The sequence below is a fragment of the Diospyros lotus genome, chromosome 8 (assembly GCF_014633365.1).
Source record: "Diospyros lotus cultivar Yz01 chromosome 8, ASM1463336v1, whole genome shotgun sequence".
Classification (NCBI taxonomy): domain Eukaryota; kingdom Viridiplantae; phylum Streptophyta; class Magnoliopsida; order Ericales; family Ebenaceae; genus Diospyros; species Diospyros lotus.
Window position 1 is genome coordinate 29,391,133 of NC_068345.1, and position 18,836 is coordinate 29,409,968.

The 18,836-nt window shown below is 36.9% G+C and overlaps 1 protein-coding gene across 6 annotated transcripts in view; it reads left to right on the plus strand.

Moving 5' to 3' along the window:
- LOC127807331 (BEACH domain-containing protein B) overlaps positions 1-18,836 on the plus strand; it is a 146,506-nt gene that overhangs the window by 15,938 nt on the left and 111,732 nt on the right. For 5 of the 6 annotated variants that reach the window (XM_052345072.1, XM_052345071.1, XM_052345067.1 and 2 more), the window contains one exon: positions 16,556-16,732. In XM_052345072.1, the coding sequence (XP_052201032.1) occupies positions 16,556-16,732 (177 nt within the window). Of the gene's footprint in view, positions 1-16,127; positions 16,162-16,555; positions 16,733-18,836 lie in introns of those variants that run through there. The other variant, XM_052345074.1, reaches the window with a different exon arrangement.

The window sequence follows — 18,836 nt, forward strand, 5'->3', positions numbered from 1 at the left end:
CCTAATATGATCTATATTAGGCTTGTGACCAGTCCACATTTCATAGGGAGTTTTAAACCCTATGGCTGTGGATGGTGACCTGTTAATAACATAGGCTGCCATAGATAAGGCTTTTCCCCAAAAAGATTTGGAAAGCCTAGTATGTATAATCATGCACCTAACTCTCTCCAAGAGAGTTCTGTTCCTTCTGTCGGCCAAACCATTTTGTTTGGGGTTTTCTAGAACCGATAGGTGTCTTAGAATACCATCTTGTTTACATAGGTGGGCAAATTCCTTATTGCAAAATTCCAAACCATTATCAGTCCTAATGATTTTAATTTTGTTTCCTTTCTGATTTTCTATCATGGTTTTCCAAGTTTTAAAGGTTTCAAAAGTTTTATTCTTTGATTTTAAAACATAAACCGAAACTATCCTAGAATAATCATCAATTATGGATAGGAAATACCTAGCTCCACCATGAGATAAGGTTTGGGAAGGGCCCCATAAATCAAAATGGATATATTCTAAAGGGGCCTTAGTGGAGTGAATAGCCTTTTTAGGGAATTTAACTTTTACAGATTTTTCGAAGATGCATGTTTCACATTTGTCTATACCTGTAACCTTTCCAGTACTTAAAATCCCTTGCTTGGCCAATTCTTTAAGTCGTTGCTCACTAATGCGAGCCATCCTATAATGCCACAGCTTAGACTGCTCATAGTATTTTCCCCCACCTAATGTTGCCTCTCCACATACTGTGGATGCTTGCAGCATATATATGCCATTTTGAAGGATAGCCTTCATGCATATGAGGGACCCCTTTACTACCTTAAGGACCCCACCAACTCCTCTATAGGAGTATCCGTTTTTGTCTAATTCTACAAGGGATATCAGATTTCTCTTCAAATCTGGTACATATCTTACAACATACAATGTCCTAATTATTCCATCATGCATTTTTATTTTAACATCCCCAACCCCTTTGATTTTACATTCGTGGTTATTTCCTAAAAGAACTTTACCCCCATGAGCAGTCATGTGGAAAGAACAACCAGAGTCTAATACTCAGGCCTGGCTATCCTTGATATTTGACACAATTAGTGCATCAGCACTATCATAATCAAATTCACCGATTGAGGATGAAATCTCAACATTCTCTTTTGTAGTCCTTAAGACCGCCACATACTCACAGCAAACTACCCCTCAAGACTCACTGATTATACCCCCAAACAATATACACACAATCACTCGATAGGACGAACAAGAATAGGAATAGAACATAGCAATAAAACACAACAAGAGACACAAGATTTTATCCTGGTTCAGTCTCATAAGAGAGACCTACATCCAGACTGCCTTAGGCCCATGAAATCTCCACTATCTTGACAACTTTACAGCAATTATATGAACTAGAAAACCCTCTCTTTTCCCTTAGTCTAAAACCCTAGACTACCAAGAGAAGAAATCCCAAGAGAAATGCAGAATCTCTCGACCTAGCTCACCCGCACAACCCTTACAAGATAACCCTGAGATCTCACACTCAACCGAGCCCTCCCAGCCCCTATTTATAAAGTATAGAGGCGGGCAAGGCAGTTACAACTAACTGCCCCTATCCTGACCGGATTTAACCAATTTCCTGGTAGCTTGAAAACAAACTAACTAATACATATTACAAATGAAAAATATACTAACAGACTTCCCAAAGGAAATACTAAGAACAGAAACTAATCTAAAAAACAAATGACTTCACATCTTTATTCTGAAATTCCCTCTTTCTCTTAGGGCAATTCCTCTTAAAGACTTTCTTTGTGACATAAGAAACACCTTACTATTTTCTTACCCTTTTTAGACTTTGATCTAGACCTTCCCCTAGTCTTTTGATTCTTCTTTTCTGTCCTTAACCTAGTTGTAAGAGCATCTCCTATAGAATTCTTGACTTCTATCTTTTGTTGAAGTTCTTTGGAGTTTAAGGCTCCAATAACATCATCTAGAGACAGCTTTTCTCTACCATGTTTTAATATATCAACAAAAGTCTCATAAGATCTTGGTAAAGATTGCAATAAGACAAGAGCCTTATCCTCATCATCATATTTTATATCAATGTTTTCTAGATCTAGACATAGCTTTGTAAAGTCATCTATATGGTCTTGCAACTTCTGCCCTTCTCCCATTCTAAATGAGAAAAATCTGGTTTTCAAGAACAGTCGGGTGGAAAGAGTTTTGGTCAAATATAGGGTCTCTAACCTATTCCATAGAGATAGGGCGGTGGTCATCTTAGAAACCTCTCACAGGACCTTATCACCAAGACTAAGAATCAAAGTATTATAAGCCTTTTCATCTATTTCTTCCCTCTGTTTACTATACTCTTGTTTCTGTTCAGGAGTACTAGATTTAGGTATTTTTTTCTCTTCCTCTAATGCTCCTTTTAGTCCTAGATTCCCTTGAAGCGCTTTCATCTTAATTCTCCAAAGGCCGAAATCATTTTGGCCAATGAATTTTTCTATATCATATATTGTCGCAGCCATAATTAGAACTAAAGTCTAACAAACTCAACAAGAAATTATCAAGAAAGCTTATCTTGGTTGAAGGATGGCTCTGATGCCAGATTGTTGTTATTTAGGACTATCAATCGAAGATCAAACCCGAAGAGAATTCCACTCGAATTCTTGCACACTCACAGAACTTAGAAATCGATTAAGAAAACAAACAAAACAGAAATGGAAATGGAAATACAGAAAGATAAAACAAACCAACAAGAGCCGAGAATTATCTTGGTTCGAAATGCCTTTGGCAAATCTACATCCAGTAGTCAACACCCACACAGAGCAACCTTTTATTAGGATGAAACCGATCAGTACATCAAGTCTCTAAACCCTCGTCGATATCCCCGAGTACATGCATACATTCTCCCAAGAATACACAAGACTGAACCCAGCCTTTCTCTTCTCAAGAATGAAAAACAGCACTCGATCATAGACAATTTTAGAAGCTCTCTCAGAATGATCTCTGATTGCCTCCCCTACCCTCTTATTTATAGAAAGGGCGGACATCCCAATATAACTAACTAACTATTGGGATATTACAATTAGGCCATCTAAATTACTAGGTAATTACACTTAGTATTTTAACCCTAATTGCTCTAATCTTCTAGTCGATGCATATCCAAGATTTTATTGATCTTCTACTGCATAGACTCTAGGAAAACTCAACAATAGTCATGGGTTTCGCTTTCGGGATCTACTTGTTCTTGTTTTAAGAATTGTTAAGTAATCCTGCTAGTACTAGCTGGTTTTCCTCAGTTCATGTCTCGATGGTCTTACAAGTCCTTGTACCAAACCTGTCCCCCTTTAGGGTTCAGTTAACTTTCTTGAAGTCTCTTTCGATGTTAAGATTTTTTAGCTCGACATTTTATTGTCTGGGTATTGTTCTTGTTTTTCGATCCAAGATCATTGCCAAACTTGTCTCAAGGATTCCTTTGACATTCTAGCTTATGTTTTGGAGATCCAATGTCAGATCTGAAAATCTGACAGAGGGCTCTCACCAATTGCGGTGAGAATTCAGGAAGAAAGGAGGGGGGAATTATAGAAGAATGTAGGGAGAATTAGAAGAAGAGAGAACAGGGGAAGGATCGAGAAGGAGAGAGCGAGAGAGAGAAGAGTTAGGCGGGAAAAAGAGATCTCAATTATGGTATTAGATGATCTCAATGGGGTGTGGTCAGTTTGCTTATATACTGATCCAGCAACCCATGTGGCACTAACTGCCCGCCAAGCTCTAGAAGGTACAACCGCCTTAAACTATCACTTTAGGTACAAACAATTAGTGCTGTAACTACCCGAGTACAACTACTCACTGCTTAGAGCTCCCTATACAAGGTACCATCCCTTATTATCATTGGGTACATGGCATTCAAGTCCTAGAAATTCAGTAATTTCTTGGCTCACTGCTCAGTTAGCCTTCCAAAATCGAACTTTCAAGCCTTGGGACCTCTTGTGTTCCTCTAGAATCTCTAGAAACATTCTTCTATCCTTCTCTTAAAACACTATGCGATACCAGGTATCTCTCTCGCCCTCTCTCTCTCTCTCTCACACACACACACACACACACATGTTTGTCTTTATGTTATCTTTCTCTCTCCCCCTATATGTATATATATGTACATTCATATATATCTACATGGATTTGGCATAGTATATACCTATTTGTACATGGTTTTGACTTCAGCACATTATATATGTATTCCTAAATGGATTTGAATGTTACTATATAGATACGAACCGTAGAGAGGTAAGGGCTAGAATTGTGAAACCTTTAAGGCCCTTTTGGTTATGGTTTCAAAGTCTGTTTTTGGTTTAGGGACTAGGTAAACTCAACAGAATGCTTTTGACAAACTGTTTTTGAAAGTTGTCCCTTTTTTTTTTTTTTCCTGCACAGAAATTTTGTTTCAAATAAGTAAAACATATTACTCCGCTTATAGAAAACAATAGCAAAATTTTTCCCTAGTTCCAAAATTCATTATCATGTGAAAATGAAAATTATTTGAAACAAAAAGGTGGTTTTAAAAATTTCCAAAGCTCTCATAAGGTGTGGAAGAACATACTGGAAAAACCATTAGGAGCTGGTTGAGATGTAAAAGAAGAAGAGGATGAGAAAGAAAACAAAGTAGAAAATGGACATTCATTAGGATTGAACTGGAGTTGTCTAGAAACATAAACCTTTCCTGATAGATGCAAACACTTGTAACCAGCTTGAGCATGACTATATCCAAGATACACACATTTGATGGAGTGAAAATCAAATTTGTGCTTGTTATAGGGTCTAAGGTAAGGAAAGCAAACACATCCAAATGGTTGTAGCAGTAGTTTGTGATAAAGTAACTCAAATGGAGCATTAAACTTGATTGCAGCAGTAGGTAATTAGGTTGTTTGTGATAAAGTAACTCAAATGGAGTATTAAACTTGAGAGGAGAAGCTGGGAGCAAGTTGATGGTATGAACAATAGTTTGGAAGGCTTCTACCCAAAACCTTAAAGGCATGTGAGCATGGGCTAACAATGTAAGACTCATCTCAGCTATGTGCCGGTGTTTCCTTTCAGCTACACCATTTTGTTGGTGAGTATAGGGGCTGGTAAATCGAGGCTGTATACCATGACTATGAAGGCCAAAAGGCTTTGAATTCCCTTCCCCCCCCTCCCTCCCCCAATTATCAGTTTGTATAGCCTTAAGTTTGGTATGATATTGAAGCTCAACAAATTTATGAAAAAGGTGGTCAATGCATCAGATTTTAGTTTTAAAGGATATAGCCATGTGTACCTACTGTATGCATCAATAAAGATAATGTAATATCTATACCCTTTAATAGATATAACAAGAGAAGGACCCCATAGATCTGAATAGACCAATTCTAACGGTTTCTTTGACCCGATTTCACAATCAGCAAAAGGAAGTTGATGTAGTTTTCTAATTTTGCAAGAATCACAAAATAAAAGAGCTGAACGAGAACAAGGAACATGAATTTTATTCAAAATCAATTGCAGTACATTGAAATAGGGATGCACTAATCTTGCATGCCATTGACACACATTGTTGTTTTAGGCTACATTGACATTAGAAGACAGTTCATGACAAAATGAATGCTGTCTTTTACAATTATTCAAAGAAAATAGCTATTAGCAAACTGATCAGGCTTGATGAATTGGGCCGAGTTGCTGTGAGCAACATGACCAAATGCTGGAATCAGCTGATAAAGTCCATCTTTAAGGTGTCCTTGAAGTACCACCAGCCCTGAACCCTTGTCCTTGATCAAACAAAAATTAGAGTGAAATTCAACAGCAACATTATGGTCTCTTGTAAGCTGAGAGACACTAATTAAATTCTTCTTCATATTAGGAACATGAAGGACATTACGCAGTGAAATAATAGATGTAGGATTGGTTTGAGTGTATAATTGACTAAGGCCAATATTAGAAATAGAGAGTTTCTTTCTATTTCCAATGGCAACTTTGTCAACGCCGTTGTATGGGAACAACAACAACATATCCAGCCTTTATGCTACTATGTGGGGTCGGCTACATGAATTCTAGACTCCATGTATTTCTGTTTTTTGTCATATCTTCATTTAGATCCATACACTTCATATCAAATTTTAATGTCTCTCCCAAAGTCTTATTGGGTCTGCCTTTACCCCTTTTTTTGACTAATTGTTCCATTTCATCAACTCTCCTCACAGGAGCCTCTCTTGGTCTTCTTCTCACATGACCAAACCATCTTAGTCTAGTCTCTCTCATCTTCTCCTCGATTGGCACTACTCTTACCTTATTACGAATAACTTCATTTCTAATTTTATCTTTTCTTGTATGGCCGTACATTCATCTTAACATCCTCATCTCCGCTACACTCGTCTTTTGCTCATGCTAGTATTTGACTGCCCAACATTCTGAGCCATATAATAAGACTGGTCTTATAGCTGTCCTATAGAATTTTCCTTTCAGTTTTAATGGGATTTTACCATCACATATATCCCCGATGCATTTCTCCATTTTAGCCAACCTGCCTTAATTCTATGTGCGACATCCTTGTGAATTTCTCCATCTTTTTGAATCACTGATCCCAAATATCGAAAATGGTCTTTTCTTTGTAAGATTTGGTCTTCCAAATTTATTATAACATTATCCACTCTTGCATTCTTACTAAATTTACATTCCATATATTCTGTTTTCTTTCTACTTAATTTAAATCCCTTAGATTCTAAATTGTTTCTCCACAACTCAAGCTTAGTGTTCACTCCTTCTTTTGTTTCATCCACCAACACTATATCGTCTGCAAATAGCATACACCATGGCACCTCTATCTGAATATCTTTAGTGAGTTCATCCATTACTAGAGCAAATAAGTATGGACTTAGTGCAGAACCTTGATGCAGTCCTATTGTAGTTGTAAAAGGTTTAGTATCCCCTCCGCATGTTCTGACCCTTGTCTCTGCACCGCGATACATGTCCTTAAGGGCTTGTATATAGGCTATTCTGACTCATTTCTTCTCTAAAACCCTCCATAATACTTCTTTAGAGACCCTATCATAGGCTTTTTCTAGATCTATAAACACCATATGTAGGTCCTTCTAATGATCCCGATACCTTTCCATTAGGCGCTTCAGTAGGTATATAGCTTCCATTGTTGACCTACTAGGTATGAAACCAAATTGATTTTCCGAGACATCTATTTCTTTTTTGAGCCTCTGCTCTATTATTCTCTCCCAAAGTTTCATGGTATGGCTCATTAACTTAATTCCTCTGTAATTTTTACAGTTTTGAACATCTCCTTTGTTCTTGTATATAGGGACCAAAGTACTATTTCTCCACTCATCTGGCACCCTTTTTGATTTAAGGCTCGCGTTAAATAATTTCGTTAGTTAGGAGATGCCCTATTCTCCCATGCATTTCCATATTTCTATTGGTATATTATCCGGTCCCACCGCCTTGTGATTTTTTCATCTTTTTTAATGCTTGCCTTATTTCATTTGGACTTATGTGTCGATAAAATGTATAGCTCACGTTCCCTTCGGAGTTATTGAGATGTCCCAACCTAACTCTTGTGTCCCCATCATCATTGGATAATTTTGTGAAATACTCATTCCATCTCTCCTTAATCGCTCCCTCATTCACTAATACATTTTGGTTTTAATCTTTTTATGCTGTAAAAACCGAGACTATAATCACTCAAGAAACTCACCGATTCAATAACAACAATGAATACTGAAAGTAGAACATAAAAACAAAATGTAAAAAAGGAGAAATCAAACCAGATTGCAGCACACACAATTTACCCTGGTTCATGCCATTTACATGGCACTACATCCAGCAATCCAAGAAGCAAACAATCCACTAGAAACAAGTCTGAAACCAGTACAAGAATTCCCCTCTTCCCTCTTCTTTTACTCTCGGATACAATATTCAACCGAAGCTAACAAGAACTTGAAACAACCAGCTCTCTCTCACGCCTCTCACTGTACCCGAACCCAAGGAATAAAGAATATGACTGATTGATGATGAAAACCGGCCTCCACACCCTTCTATATATAGACTAAGGGAGGCGGAAATATCTAAGGGAGATAACTAACTTTACATAAAGTCTAAACTACCCTTACTAAAGCAATTAGATACATTTATGTCCTATTATCTAATTGCTGCCACATCATCTTCAATTCTTTCTGGTTTCTTCAATAAATCCAGCTTTACTTTAGGCAAAACAGTAACATATGCATTTCACTTAATTTAGATCCCTTGTTTTTTTTCCTCTTGCTTTAGCTAATTTATATATATCCCTTTTTCCATCTTTTGTATCAAGTCGTTTATATAGATTCTCATATGCTTTTGACCTTGCTTCACTAACAGCTCTTTTTGCTTCATTTTTTGCTTTTTTATAATTTTTTGATTTTCTTCATTGTTGCATTGATATACAGCCTTATAGCAAGTTTTCTTATTTTTAATTTTCAATTTTCAATTGTACCTCTTCATTCCACCACCAAGACTCCTTTAGGCTAGGGGCTCTACTATTTGTCTCTCCAAGGACTACCTTTGCCGTGCTTCTCAGGGCGTTGGCCATTTCTTTCCACATTTGGTTTGTTTGTCCTTCTCCATTCCATTCCCTTCTACCCCATAATTTTTTTTTGAAGATTAGTTGTTTCTCCCTTTTTAAATCCCACCACCTGATTTTTGGATTTTGTTTTATGTGATTTTTTCTCTGCCAATTTCTTACTTGGATGTCAAGTACTAGAAGTCTATGTTGAGTAGTCAAACACTCTCCCAGTATCATCTTACAATCCCTACAACATAACCGATCCTCTTGTCTCATGAGGAAGTAATCTATTTGGGTGCTTGATGTGATATTTTTATATGTGATTAAGTGTTTGTCCTGTTTTTTGAACCTAGTATTGGTTATGATGAGCCCATATGCCATAGCAAAATCTAGAATAGACTTACCCTCATTATTAATTTCTCTGAGTCCATACCCTCTGTGTACCTCTCTATAGCCGTTTCCGTCTCTACCTACGTGCCCATTTAAGTCACCTCCTATAATCACTTTCTCTCCTCTTGGTATCATTTGTATGAGTCCCTCTAGGTCCTCCCATAATTTTGCTTTTATCTCATCACCTAACCCTGCTTGTGGTGCATATGTGCTAAAGATATTCATAGTCATTCTTCCTAGACTAACCTTCACCATAATAATCCTATCCCCTATTCTCTTTACATCCACTACCTCATCTACTATGCTTTTATCCATAATAATCCCCACTCCATTTTTCGTTCGATCATTTCCTGTGTACCATATTTTATATCCAGTTTCTGATAAAGTTTTTGCTTTTTTCTCTACCCATCTCGTCTCTTGAAGGCACATAATATTAATTTTTCTCCTAATCATTACATCTACCACTTCCATAGCTTTGCCTATTAATGTTCCTCTTCCATGACCCAATCCTCAATCTACGATTTTGTTTTTGGCCTTGACTTTGGATTTGATTTTGTTTTTGGCCTTGACTTTGAATTTGATTTTGTTTTTGATTTTTATTTTGGTTTTGATTTTGATTTTGGACTATCTTCTTTACCCACATCCGTCCAAGCAAATGCGGGGACCCTTGCTTATTTGTCACAACATCCGAGCGCCGATGCAGCGGCCCTAGCTCAACGCCGTTGTATGGGAACATGCAAAGATAAATTGTTGAGGTTGGAAGTGATATGGTTTGTTGCTGTAGAATCAATAAACTATGAGGGTTCTAGAAAGGAAGACTGGGATAGGTTTTCTAATGGCTATGAGAAATGGCCATAATGAGCTTTTTGAACTGACCCTACTCACTTAGGAAGGCTTCATTAGAATCACTAAGGGAGGCTATATATGCTTTTGAATCTAACTGAGCAATAGCAGTAGATTTCCCAAAATTTTGGCTAGGCGTTTGTTGAAAATTCCTATCAAATATGTGATAGCACTTATCCACAAAATGCCTTGGTTTTCCATACAACTAACAATAAATCCTCCTACCAGGTGTTTTACCCCGACCTCTTCCTCCTTTGGTCATATAACCACCTTCTCTTGATAGAAAACTGCCTCCATTGTTCATAGATCCATTATCATTCCTCAGCAAATATGAAGCCATATTGACATGCATAGATGACGGCATACCAGACTCAAAATTAACAGCTGATTGTGGCATATTTTTAGCAGCTAATCTCTGTTCATACATGAACAACAAACATTGAACCTTCTCTAAATCTATGTTGTCCATTTGATTAGTGATGAGACTCACAATAGTCTCATAATCGTGATCTAAACCATTAAGAATAGCAAGCAGTAAGTCTTTATCATTTAAAGGCTCACCAATAGCAGCAAAAACATGACCTATAGTCTTGATTTTCAATATATAATCATTGATAGATAATGAGTCTTTAATTGATCTCAATTGTTGCTTTAATTGAAACGATTTAACAATAGTTTGTTGAGAATAGAGGTTTTCTATAGAAAACCATACCTCAACAGATGATTCACAATGAATCACCTGTACTAATACCTCTTTATCGATTGTAGAGAACAACCATCCAAGTAGCAATTGGTCAGATTTGATCCAATTCATGTACTCGGGATTGATCACCGGAGATCTAGACTCACCAGCCACCGAATTTGCCACATACTTTGCCGGAGGCGGAGACTTGTTGAGGAATGGTAGAAGATCAAATGCTCAGATCATTGCTAGGACCTAAGCTTTTCAGAAAATATAGTTGCTGGAATCGAGCTTGATAGGTATAAAACTGAATGCTTTTGCCACCGTCGCAAAATCATATCGTGAGGTGGATGACAAGGAAGAAGAACGGGGTGGAGGAGAGGAGGAGGAATTAAGATCTGGATTAGACACCATTGACATAGGTATATGGCTCTGATACCATGAAACATAAACGTAGGGCACGAAAAGAAAAGTAGCAAGAGAGAAGAAGAAAATATTTCGCTCAATTTTACTGAAATGCAATGTAATCAAAAGTTAGAAGTGGGAGAAGGCACGACTGAGTTTTATACTTGTCTTAATAACAGATTGCTATTGCAATCTATAACAAAATAAACCGTCTAAGCAACAACCTAACTAACGAAACCATCGCTTGTAACAATACAACATCAACATATAAACATTATAATTATCAACATCATAGCATAAAAAATCTCAAGCATTATGTTCTTCCACCTCAGCTAGCTCCTAATGGTTTTTCCACTATGTTCTTTCACTCCCTTCCTTCACTCTCTTTCGCTTCTTCTTTTTCTCAAGTAGCACAACCCTCAATTCCTGCCTTGTCAACACCTGTCTTTGATTCTTCTTCCTCATCCACTGATCACTTGACTCCTATTCATGAAACATTGCCAATCTAGCCTCCGTCACCTAAACCTAAAGCCCATTTAACTAAACCCAAAGCTACTCTAGCTCTTTCCATTCACCCTATGCTTACCAGATCAAAGTCCAAGCAGCTTTTGGTCAGATCTCCTCATGCCTTAGTGAGTTCCCTAGAACCTAATTCAGTTTATGAGGCTCTTTTAGACTCACGATGGGTTAAGGCTATGGAGGAGGAATTTTTTGCTTTGCAACTCAATCATACATGGGATCTTGTTCCCTTTTCTAATGATATGAATCTTATTGGCTGCAAATGGGTGTTTAGAGTTAAGTATAACTCTGATGGATCAATACTTAAACAGAAGGCCCGGTTAGTGGCTAAGGGGTTTCTTCAAACTTTAGGGATTGATTATGCTGAAACTTTTAGCCTTGTTATTAAGGCTCCTACTATTAGGTGTTATTCTCATTGGATGTTACTTTTGGATGGGATATTCAACAGGTGGATGTGAATAATGATTTCTTTAATGGTGACTTAACTGAAGAGGTTTTTATGACACAATCGGAAGGCTTCGTAAATTCTCAATTTCCCTCTCATGTGTGTAGGCTGAAAAAGTCACTTTATGACCCTTAAACAAGCTCCTCGAGCTTGATACACCAAACGGAGAGTCGCATTACAGACTTGGGGGTTTTCAAGGGCTGTTTCTGATTCTTCTTTGTTCATTAAACGGATTGCTAAGTATGTATTGTTCATTTTGGTGTATGTGGATGACATTCTTGTTACAAGCTCCGATTCTATAGCCCTACAAGCTTGCATTTAGGACTTGGATACTCACATTGCTGTTAAAACTCTAGGGTTTGTCAATTATTTCCTAGGGTTTGAGGCACGTAGAGATAACAATGGCATTTATCTCACTTAATCCAAGTATATTTTGGACTTGTTGAAGAAGTCTGCTATGTAGGATTGTAAACCTTGTGTCACACCTGTGAATTCGGGTGTCTCTTTGACTGATGAGGGTGAATCCTTTTCCAATCTATCATTATATAGGACTGTCATTGGTTCTTTAGAGTACTTGACATATATAAGACCAGATATTGCATTTGTGGTTAACAAGTTGAGTCAATTTTTATCTACCCCTAAGTTGCAGCACTAGTTGGCCTACAAACGGCTACTTCTATATCTTAAGGGAACCATTGGTTTGGGCCTATTGTTTTCTCCATCTTCTAGTGATCTATCTTTAGCTGTGCATATAGATGCTGACCATGCAGACTGTAAGGTTACCTAGAGGTCAACTAGTGGGTTATGTGTGTTTCTTGGCAATAATTTGATCATTTGGGGCTTACGGAAACAGTTTGTGGTAGCTAGATCAGTTGGGGAAGTTGAATATAAGGCTATTGCACAAGGTGTTGCAGAGGTTTTGTGGCTGAAATCATTATTTTCTGAGTTGGGCTATCTGTGTGTTCACACTCCAATTATATGGAGTGATAATCTAGTTGTCAAGAGTATTGCTGAAAATCCTGTTTTCCATTCACGTACTAAGCACATTGAGATTGACGTGCACTTTGCTTGAGAGAAGGTGGAGAATGGTGAAGTTGGGATTAGATATGTTTTTACATCTCATTAGGTGGCTGGCATTCTTACTAAAGGGTTACCAAGGAACAGGTTTCAGTATTTGTGTGACAAGCTTGGCCTTAAGCTGCACTAGTTCATTTCAGTACCAATGACTCTTCAGGCAGTCCAACGTTCAAAGTTTCTTTCTCTACCATGGAGTTTGATTTGAGGGGGAATGTGGAGGAACATAATGCTTGAGATTTCTTACGTTATGACGTTGATAATTGTAATGTTTATATGTTGTTGTTGTATTGTTATAAGCGATGGTTTTGTTATTTAGGCTGTTGCTTAGGCGGTTTAGTTTGTTGTAGATTGCAGCAACAATCTGTTATTAAGACAAGCTGAGTATAAAACTCAACCGTGCCTTCTCCCTCTTGTAACTTTTGATTACATCGCATTTCGTCAAAGTTGAGTGAGATCTTTTCTTCTTCTGTCTCGCTACTTTTTAAATCATATTTGAGAATGTTGGTTGGCACATAAGGTTTCTTCTAGTTTTCTTGTGTGTGTGATTGGAGATCTAATAGTTCAATATATATATATATATATTTTCCAATTGGAGGTTGTTGACTTGGATTTGTATTTGGCATCATGATTAAAGGAAGAAACTGCCTTTTAATTTGTAGAATATGCAAGGAAGCAGTGGTTTCAATAGCTCACTTGGTAAGGAATTGTGGGGGATTACACATATATGTATATTTGGAGATAATCGTGATTGGTTAACCATTACCTTTGTTGGGACAGCTTTATTAACTTTGACTGTAGTGACAACTAATGGTTTCCTCACACAGGATCATTGTTAAAATCGCGAGTTGATTGTAGCTCACTCAGTTTTGTGGCAGAATCGCAGCAACTCGCAGGTTTAGGGCGTAAACTCGGTCCGAGTTTACTGAGTTCACGTTTGGCCCAATTTCCAGGCATATATATATATATATAACACTGCTTGCTATCTTTTCTCCTTCTACAAACCCTAATCGCCTGCTAAACCCATGCAATCGACGCTCCCTCTTTGTTCGTTCACGGGTTCACCTAAACAACTGCTCTGTTTCTTCGTTCGGTGGTGCTTGCTGCGTGCAATTGCTTTGTCACTGCTTTGTTTCTTCTTCGTGTGATTGCTCTGTCACTGCTCTATTTATTCTTCGTGCAATTGCTGTGTGCAATTGCTGTGTGCGCGCTGTACTAAGCTATGGGTGTGTGCGCTGTACTAAGCTATGTGCTGCGGCCGAAGTCCGATTGCTGTGTGTGTGTTGTGCTGAGTGAGTGAGTGATGCATACATATATATTATGCTGTGTGTGTGCTATGCTGAGTGATACATATATATTATGTTTTTGGGTGCATATTCTGTTCATACATATATATATATATTATGTATTTTTGGGTGCATATTCTGTGCATATATTATGTATTTTTGAGTACGTATTATGTGCATACATTTTATTCTGTGCATACATATATATTATATATTTTTGGGTCCATATTCTGTGCATACATTTTGTGCATATATTATGTATTTTTGGGTGCAAATTTTTGTACATGTATTTCATTTATAATAATGATTATGTCATTATAAACATACGTTTACATAAATTAAAGGGTATTTTTAATTATCCGTAAAATCGTAAGATTTTATGATTTGATTTTGCGATCCAATTTTATGGACCCTCTTACGATCCCACTTAAAATCTCGATTTTAACAACATTGCAAAGGATGGCTCATACTTTGCTCCAATTAGCCTTGTCCTAGCTCTGAATTCTGGTACTGTATATGCCATTTTGTGCTATTAACGAGACTCTCACTCTGTTCAGTTCTGGCAAGTGTCTTGAAAAGTGCTAAGCGCACTTAAGCTTAGAAGGCCTGGAAAGCTTAACTGCTAAGTGCAAAGAGAAGTAAGTGCATATAAATAAAATAGAGTATAAACTTTTATAAGCATAGAAAATATAAACTATTAAAAAAGTAATCATTAAAAAAAATTAAATAAGAATGAGAGCTGCAAATTTAACAAAAGATGAATTACCATTTTTCATTTATAGTTTATTATAGCCATTTACATGTTCATTCAACCATAGCAAAAACACATAGTGGACATATAAAAGGATACAATCTGGTTGGCTACTGATCCTGATGGAATTTGGAAGACAAATTAGTTTGAACTCTTGGTTTCTTTATTTTGCCGAGTCTTCCTTTTTTTTTTTTTGGTAAAAGTTTGGTAAAAAGACCCATTCTATTTCATTAAGACTATATATATATACAAGGGATTGCATAGGAGAATAAGGAAAAAAAAAACATCTCTAATTTATAACAATCCCCATTTAATCAACCCCTAATTTATAGCTATCCCCAATTAATCAATCCCTAATTGCAATCAATCAACAATCCTAATTGCAATCAATCAATAATCCCTAATTTACAACAATTAGGAATTAACCATCAATCCATAATTTACAACAATTTGGAATCGGTCATCAATCCCTAATTTATAGAAATTTGGAGTAAATTAGCAACCTCTAATTTACAACTAATTACATGTTTCCTTCTATAATTTTTGCTCAGTAAAGATGGTTGAGTGTTCTTCTTTTTTAAATTTTTTCTATGATTTTATTTAGATTGTTCTAAGATCTGATAATAGGTTTTTTGGGTAAGCATACCATACAAGCAACCACACCATTACACAAATTTAAACAATTCCAACCATTCATATTGTTTGATAAAAAGAACCCAAGTGTATTTTTGAAGCGCGCTTAGTAATGCTTCAAAGCTCTGGTAAAACCACAACTTAAGCGCACTTTAATGGTGCTTAGCTAAAGTTGCCAAGCTTCACACAAAAAAGCCCCAAGCATCCTGTGCTTTGCGCTTAAAGTGCATCAATGTGTTTTTTTGAGCACTGATTCTGGCTATGGGTAAGGTCCTTCTATGTTTCAGGGTGTTATATATGATTTCCTGCTCTAGCCCAGGTGGTATTACTATGCAATCAAAAGAGGAGATGCATGGAAGGTGGTTTGATTTTTACTGTTGCAAGCCTAACCGATATGTGAAAAGTGTCAGTGTTGAAGGGTCCAATCAAGCTCAGTTACTTTACAATAGCATGTGTTTGTTGTTTCCAAATGGGTCGTGAAGTTGTTCTCTAAACCCAGGAACTAGAAGTACCTCTAATCAAGAAGCTTTCTTCTTAGCCGCTATGTTTCCATGTTGGGATGAGCCATTATGTTTCCCCTACAAGCAGGTGCCTCTAACTCCCCCCTCTAATCCCCAAATCTCCTCTTAATCACTTATTTCTTCCTTTCAATCTACATCTTCAAAAACTAAGCTGTCTAGTATTGCATAGCATGCTGATTTTATCCCATGAGGGTCTTTGTAATTCAGTGGCAGCACTTATAATGGTCCTTTTGTTGCTTTTTTATTTGTCAATTTATTTTGGACACAAATGTCCAAATGTTAATTGTTTTGTTCTCTTAGTCATTCACATCCTCTAAATTACTAATTTGAATCACTCTAAAAGATGTGTTTGAATGATTGTATGGTATGTTCTAGAATTTTTATTTTGGTTCTATCTAAATTGTGCCTATATATAAAGTCTCACTTGTTTAATGCATGTTCTTCTTCCCTTTATTAATCAGTGAATGCCAGCACAGAGCAATCAACTGCAGATCTAGTAGGGACCTCAATGAGCTATGCTATGACTTCTGAGGTGTTGCCTACCTTAAATGCCTTGATTATTATATCTCGGTCAATGCATAACTGCAGAGTTTTTGGCTACTATGGTGGGATTCAGAAACTTACGGCATTACTGAAAGGTAAACAATCAGCTGGCGGTGATTATTCTCTGTCATGTCATTTAGTAAATCTAGGTTAGTGTTGCTTAGCAGTACTTAAATCTCATTCTTTGCTTAAGAGAATTGAAGACTAAATTGAATTTCTTACCTTTTTCTAGTTTATGTGCACGAACACACACGCACACATATATGTATGTATATGATTCTAGCTTCTCATTATCATCTCACATATGCAATATGCCAATATAGTTGATTTGTTTTTGTTAGGTTAAGTTCTGGGTTCAGACAATGTATCTTCCGACTTAAGCGGAGGGAACAATGTTGTATAGTCAGTACATCAATGTGCTTTGAGCTTCCAGATTTAGGTTTACCTGATAATATCCTTCTACCTATTATTGGTGTCTTTTAAATTTCTCTTTCATTAGTTACTAATCTGTCATTTATGTGTTTTACTTCTTTCTTCATTTTCCCATTCTCATGGTTCACCCTTTGGAGGGGGTGCGGTGCAATAGAGGGGTGCAATTGAAGACAAACAAGCAAAGTTCCTATAGAAGTCTTATGGAGGGTTTTGGAGAAGAAAGGAGCCGAAATTGCTTCTATATAGGTTATTAAAGACATTTATCAAAAATGTGTCAGAATATGTGGAGGTGATATTGAGGCTTTTCCAATTACAATGTGATTATATACAGGTTATTAAAGACATCTATCTAAACATGTGCTAGTATATGCGGATGAGTTATTGAGGCCTTTGCAATTACAATGGGATTACATCAAGGATATGCATTCAACCCTTAACTTTTTGCCTAGTAATGGATGAACTCACTAAACATATTAAGGGAGAGGTGCCATGGCGTATGCTGCCATTATGCTGGTGGAGGAGACAAAAGAAGTTGTGAATACCAAGGTTTCGCTATGGAAGAATGCTTTAGACTAAGAATGCTTTGTCAAAAGCATATTATGCTTGTCACGCTCTTGACCTAGGAGGCCCATATTCATATAAGATGTAACTGCATGCCACATATCCTCTGTCAAGAATTGCCAGTATATTTTCAATATATGAACAAGGTGTTGCAATTTAGGAGAAGTGCTATCACATGGATGGAATGGAAGAAGTTTGTGGCAAAAGACTTGGAGGAAGAACAAAGAAATCTTGGCGGGAAACCCTTAAACATGACATGGATATAATGGCCTTATAGAAGATATTACTAGGGATAGAGCGTTAAGGATAGTCCTAGTTCTTGCTGTGTGCAAATAAGAGAAGAAAAGACAAGGAGAAGATTTAGTTTGTTATTAACAATAGGCAGCTTTACTTTCAGTTGTCTATGTGGCAGCCTACAAGGCAAGTTAGTTTTGATCTGTTCTAATAGACAGCAGTTACCTGCTCAATTTTTTACTGCCAGCTGTCATCAACAATTAGTTGGTCGGAGATTCAGTTGAGTAGTATATAAACTTAACCGGTCTCATTGTATCATTTGAGATCTTGGTTATGAATTTGAGGATTCAGTTCTTTTTAGAGTTTCAGTTGAGTAGTGAATAAACTCAACTAGTCTCGTTGTACCATTTGAGATCTTGGTTAAGAATTTGAGGATTCAGTTCTTTCTTCTCAGTTTTCTCTCAATTCAGTGGAACCTCCTATTGAATTATGTCTTGGGATTGTTGTTTGCAGAAATATTTGAGAAGAAGAACACACTTTCTTTATCACTCTGATTAGTATAAATATACAGAATACAATCTTGACTTTAGGAAACCTACAGCTAATTAGGAAACCTAAACTGAGAAGATACATCTATACTAATTAGGTAACTTACAGCTACATAGAAAGATTTATTCTTTACACAAAAAGGAAACACATTGACTTTATAGAATTTACAGAATAAGGAAACTTAGCAATTAGGAAACACATTAATTTAGACAGCTGGAAAAGGATCAATTAGTCAGCCACCCATAATCTCCACACTCCCCCTCAAGTTGTGCTGAATATATTGTTCAAACCAAGCTTGCAACTCAACTCTTTGAATGTTTTCCTTGGCAATGCTTTAGTGAGAATGCCCGCAATTTGGCTGTTTGTAGGCGTATAGATGAGTAGGAATACCCCTCCTTCCAACTTCTCTTTGATGAAGTGCTG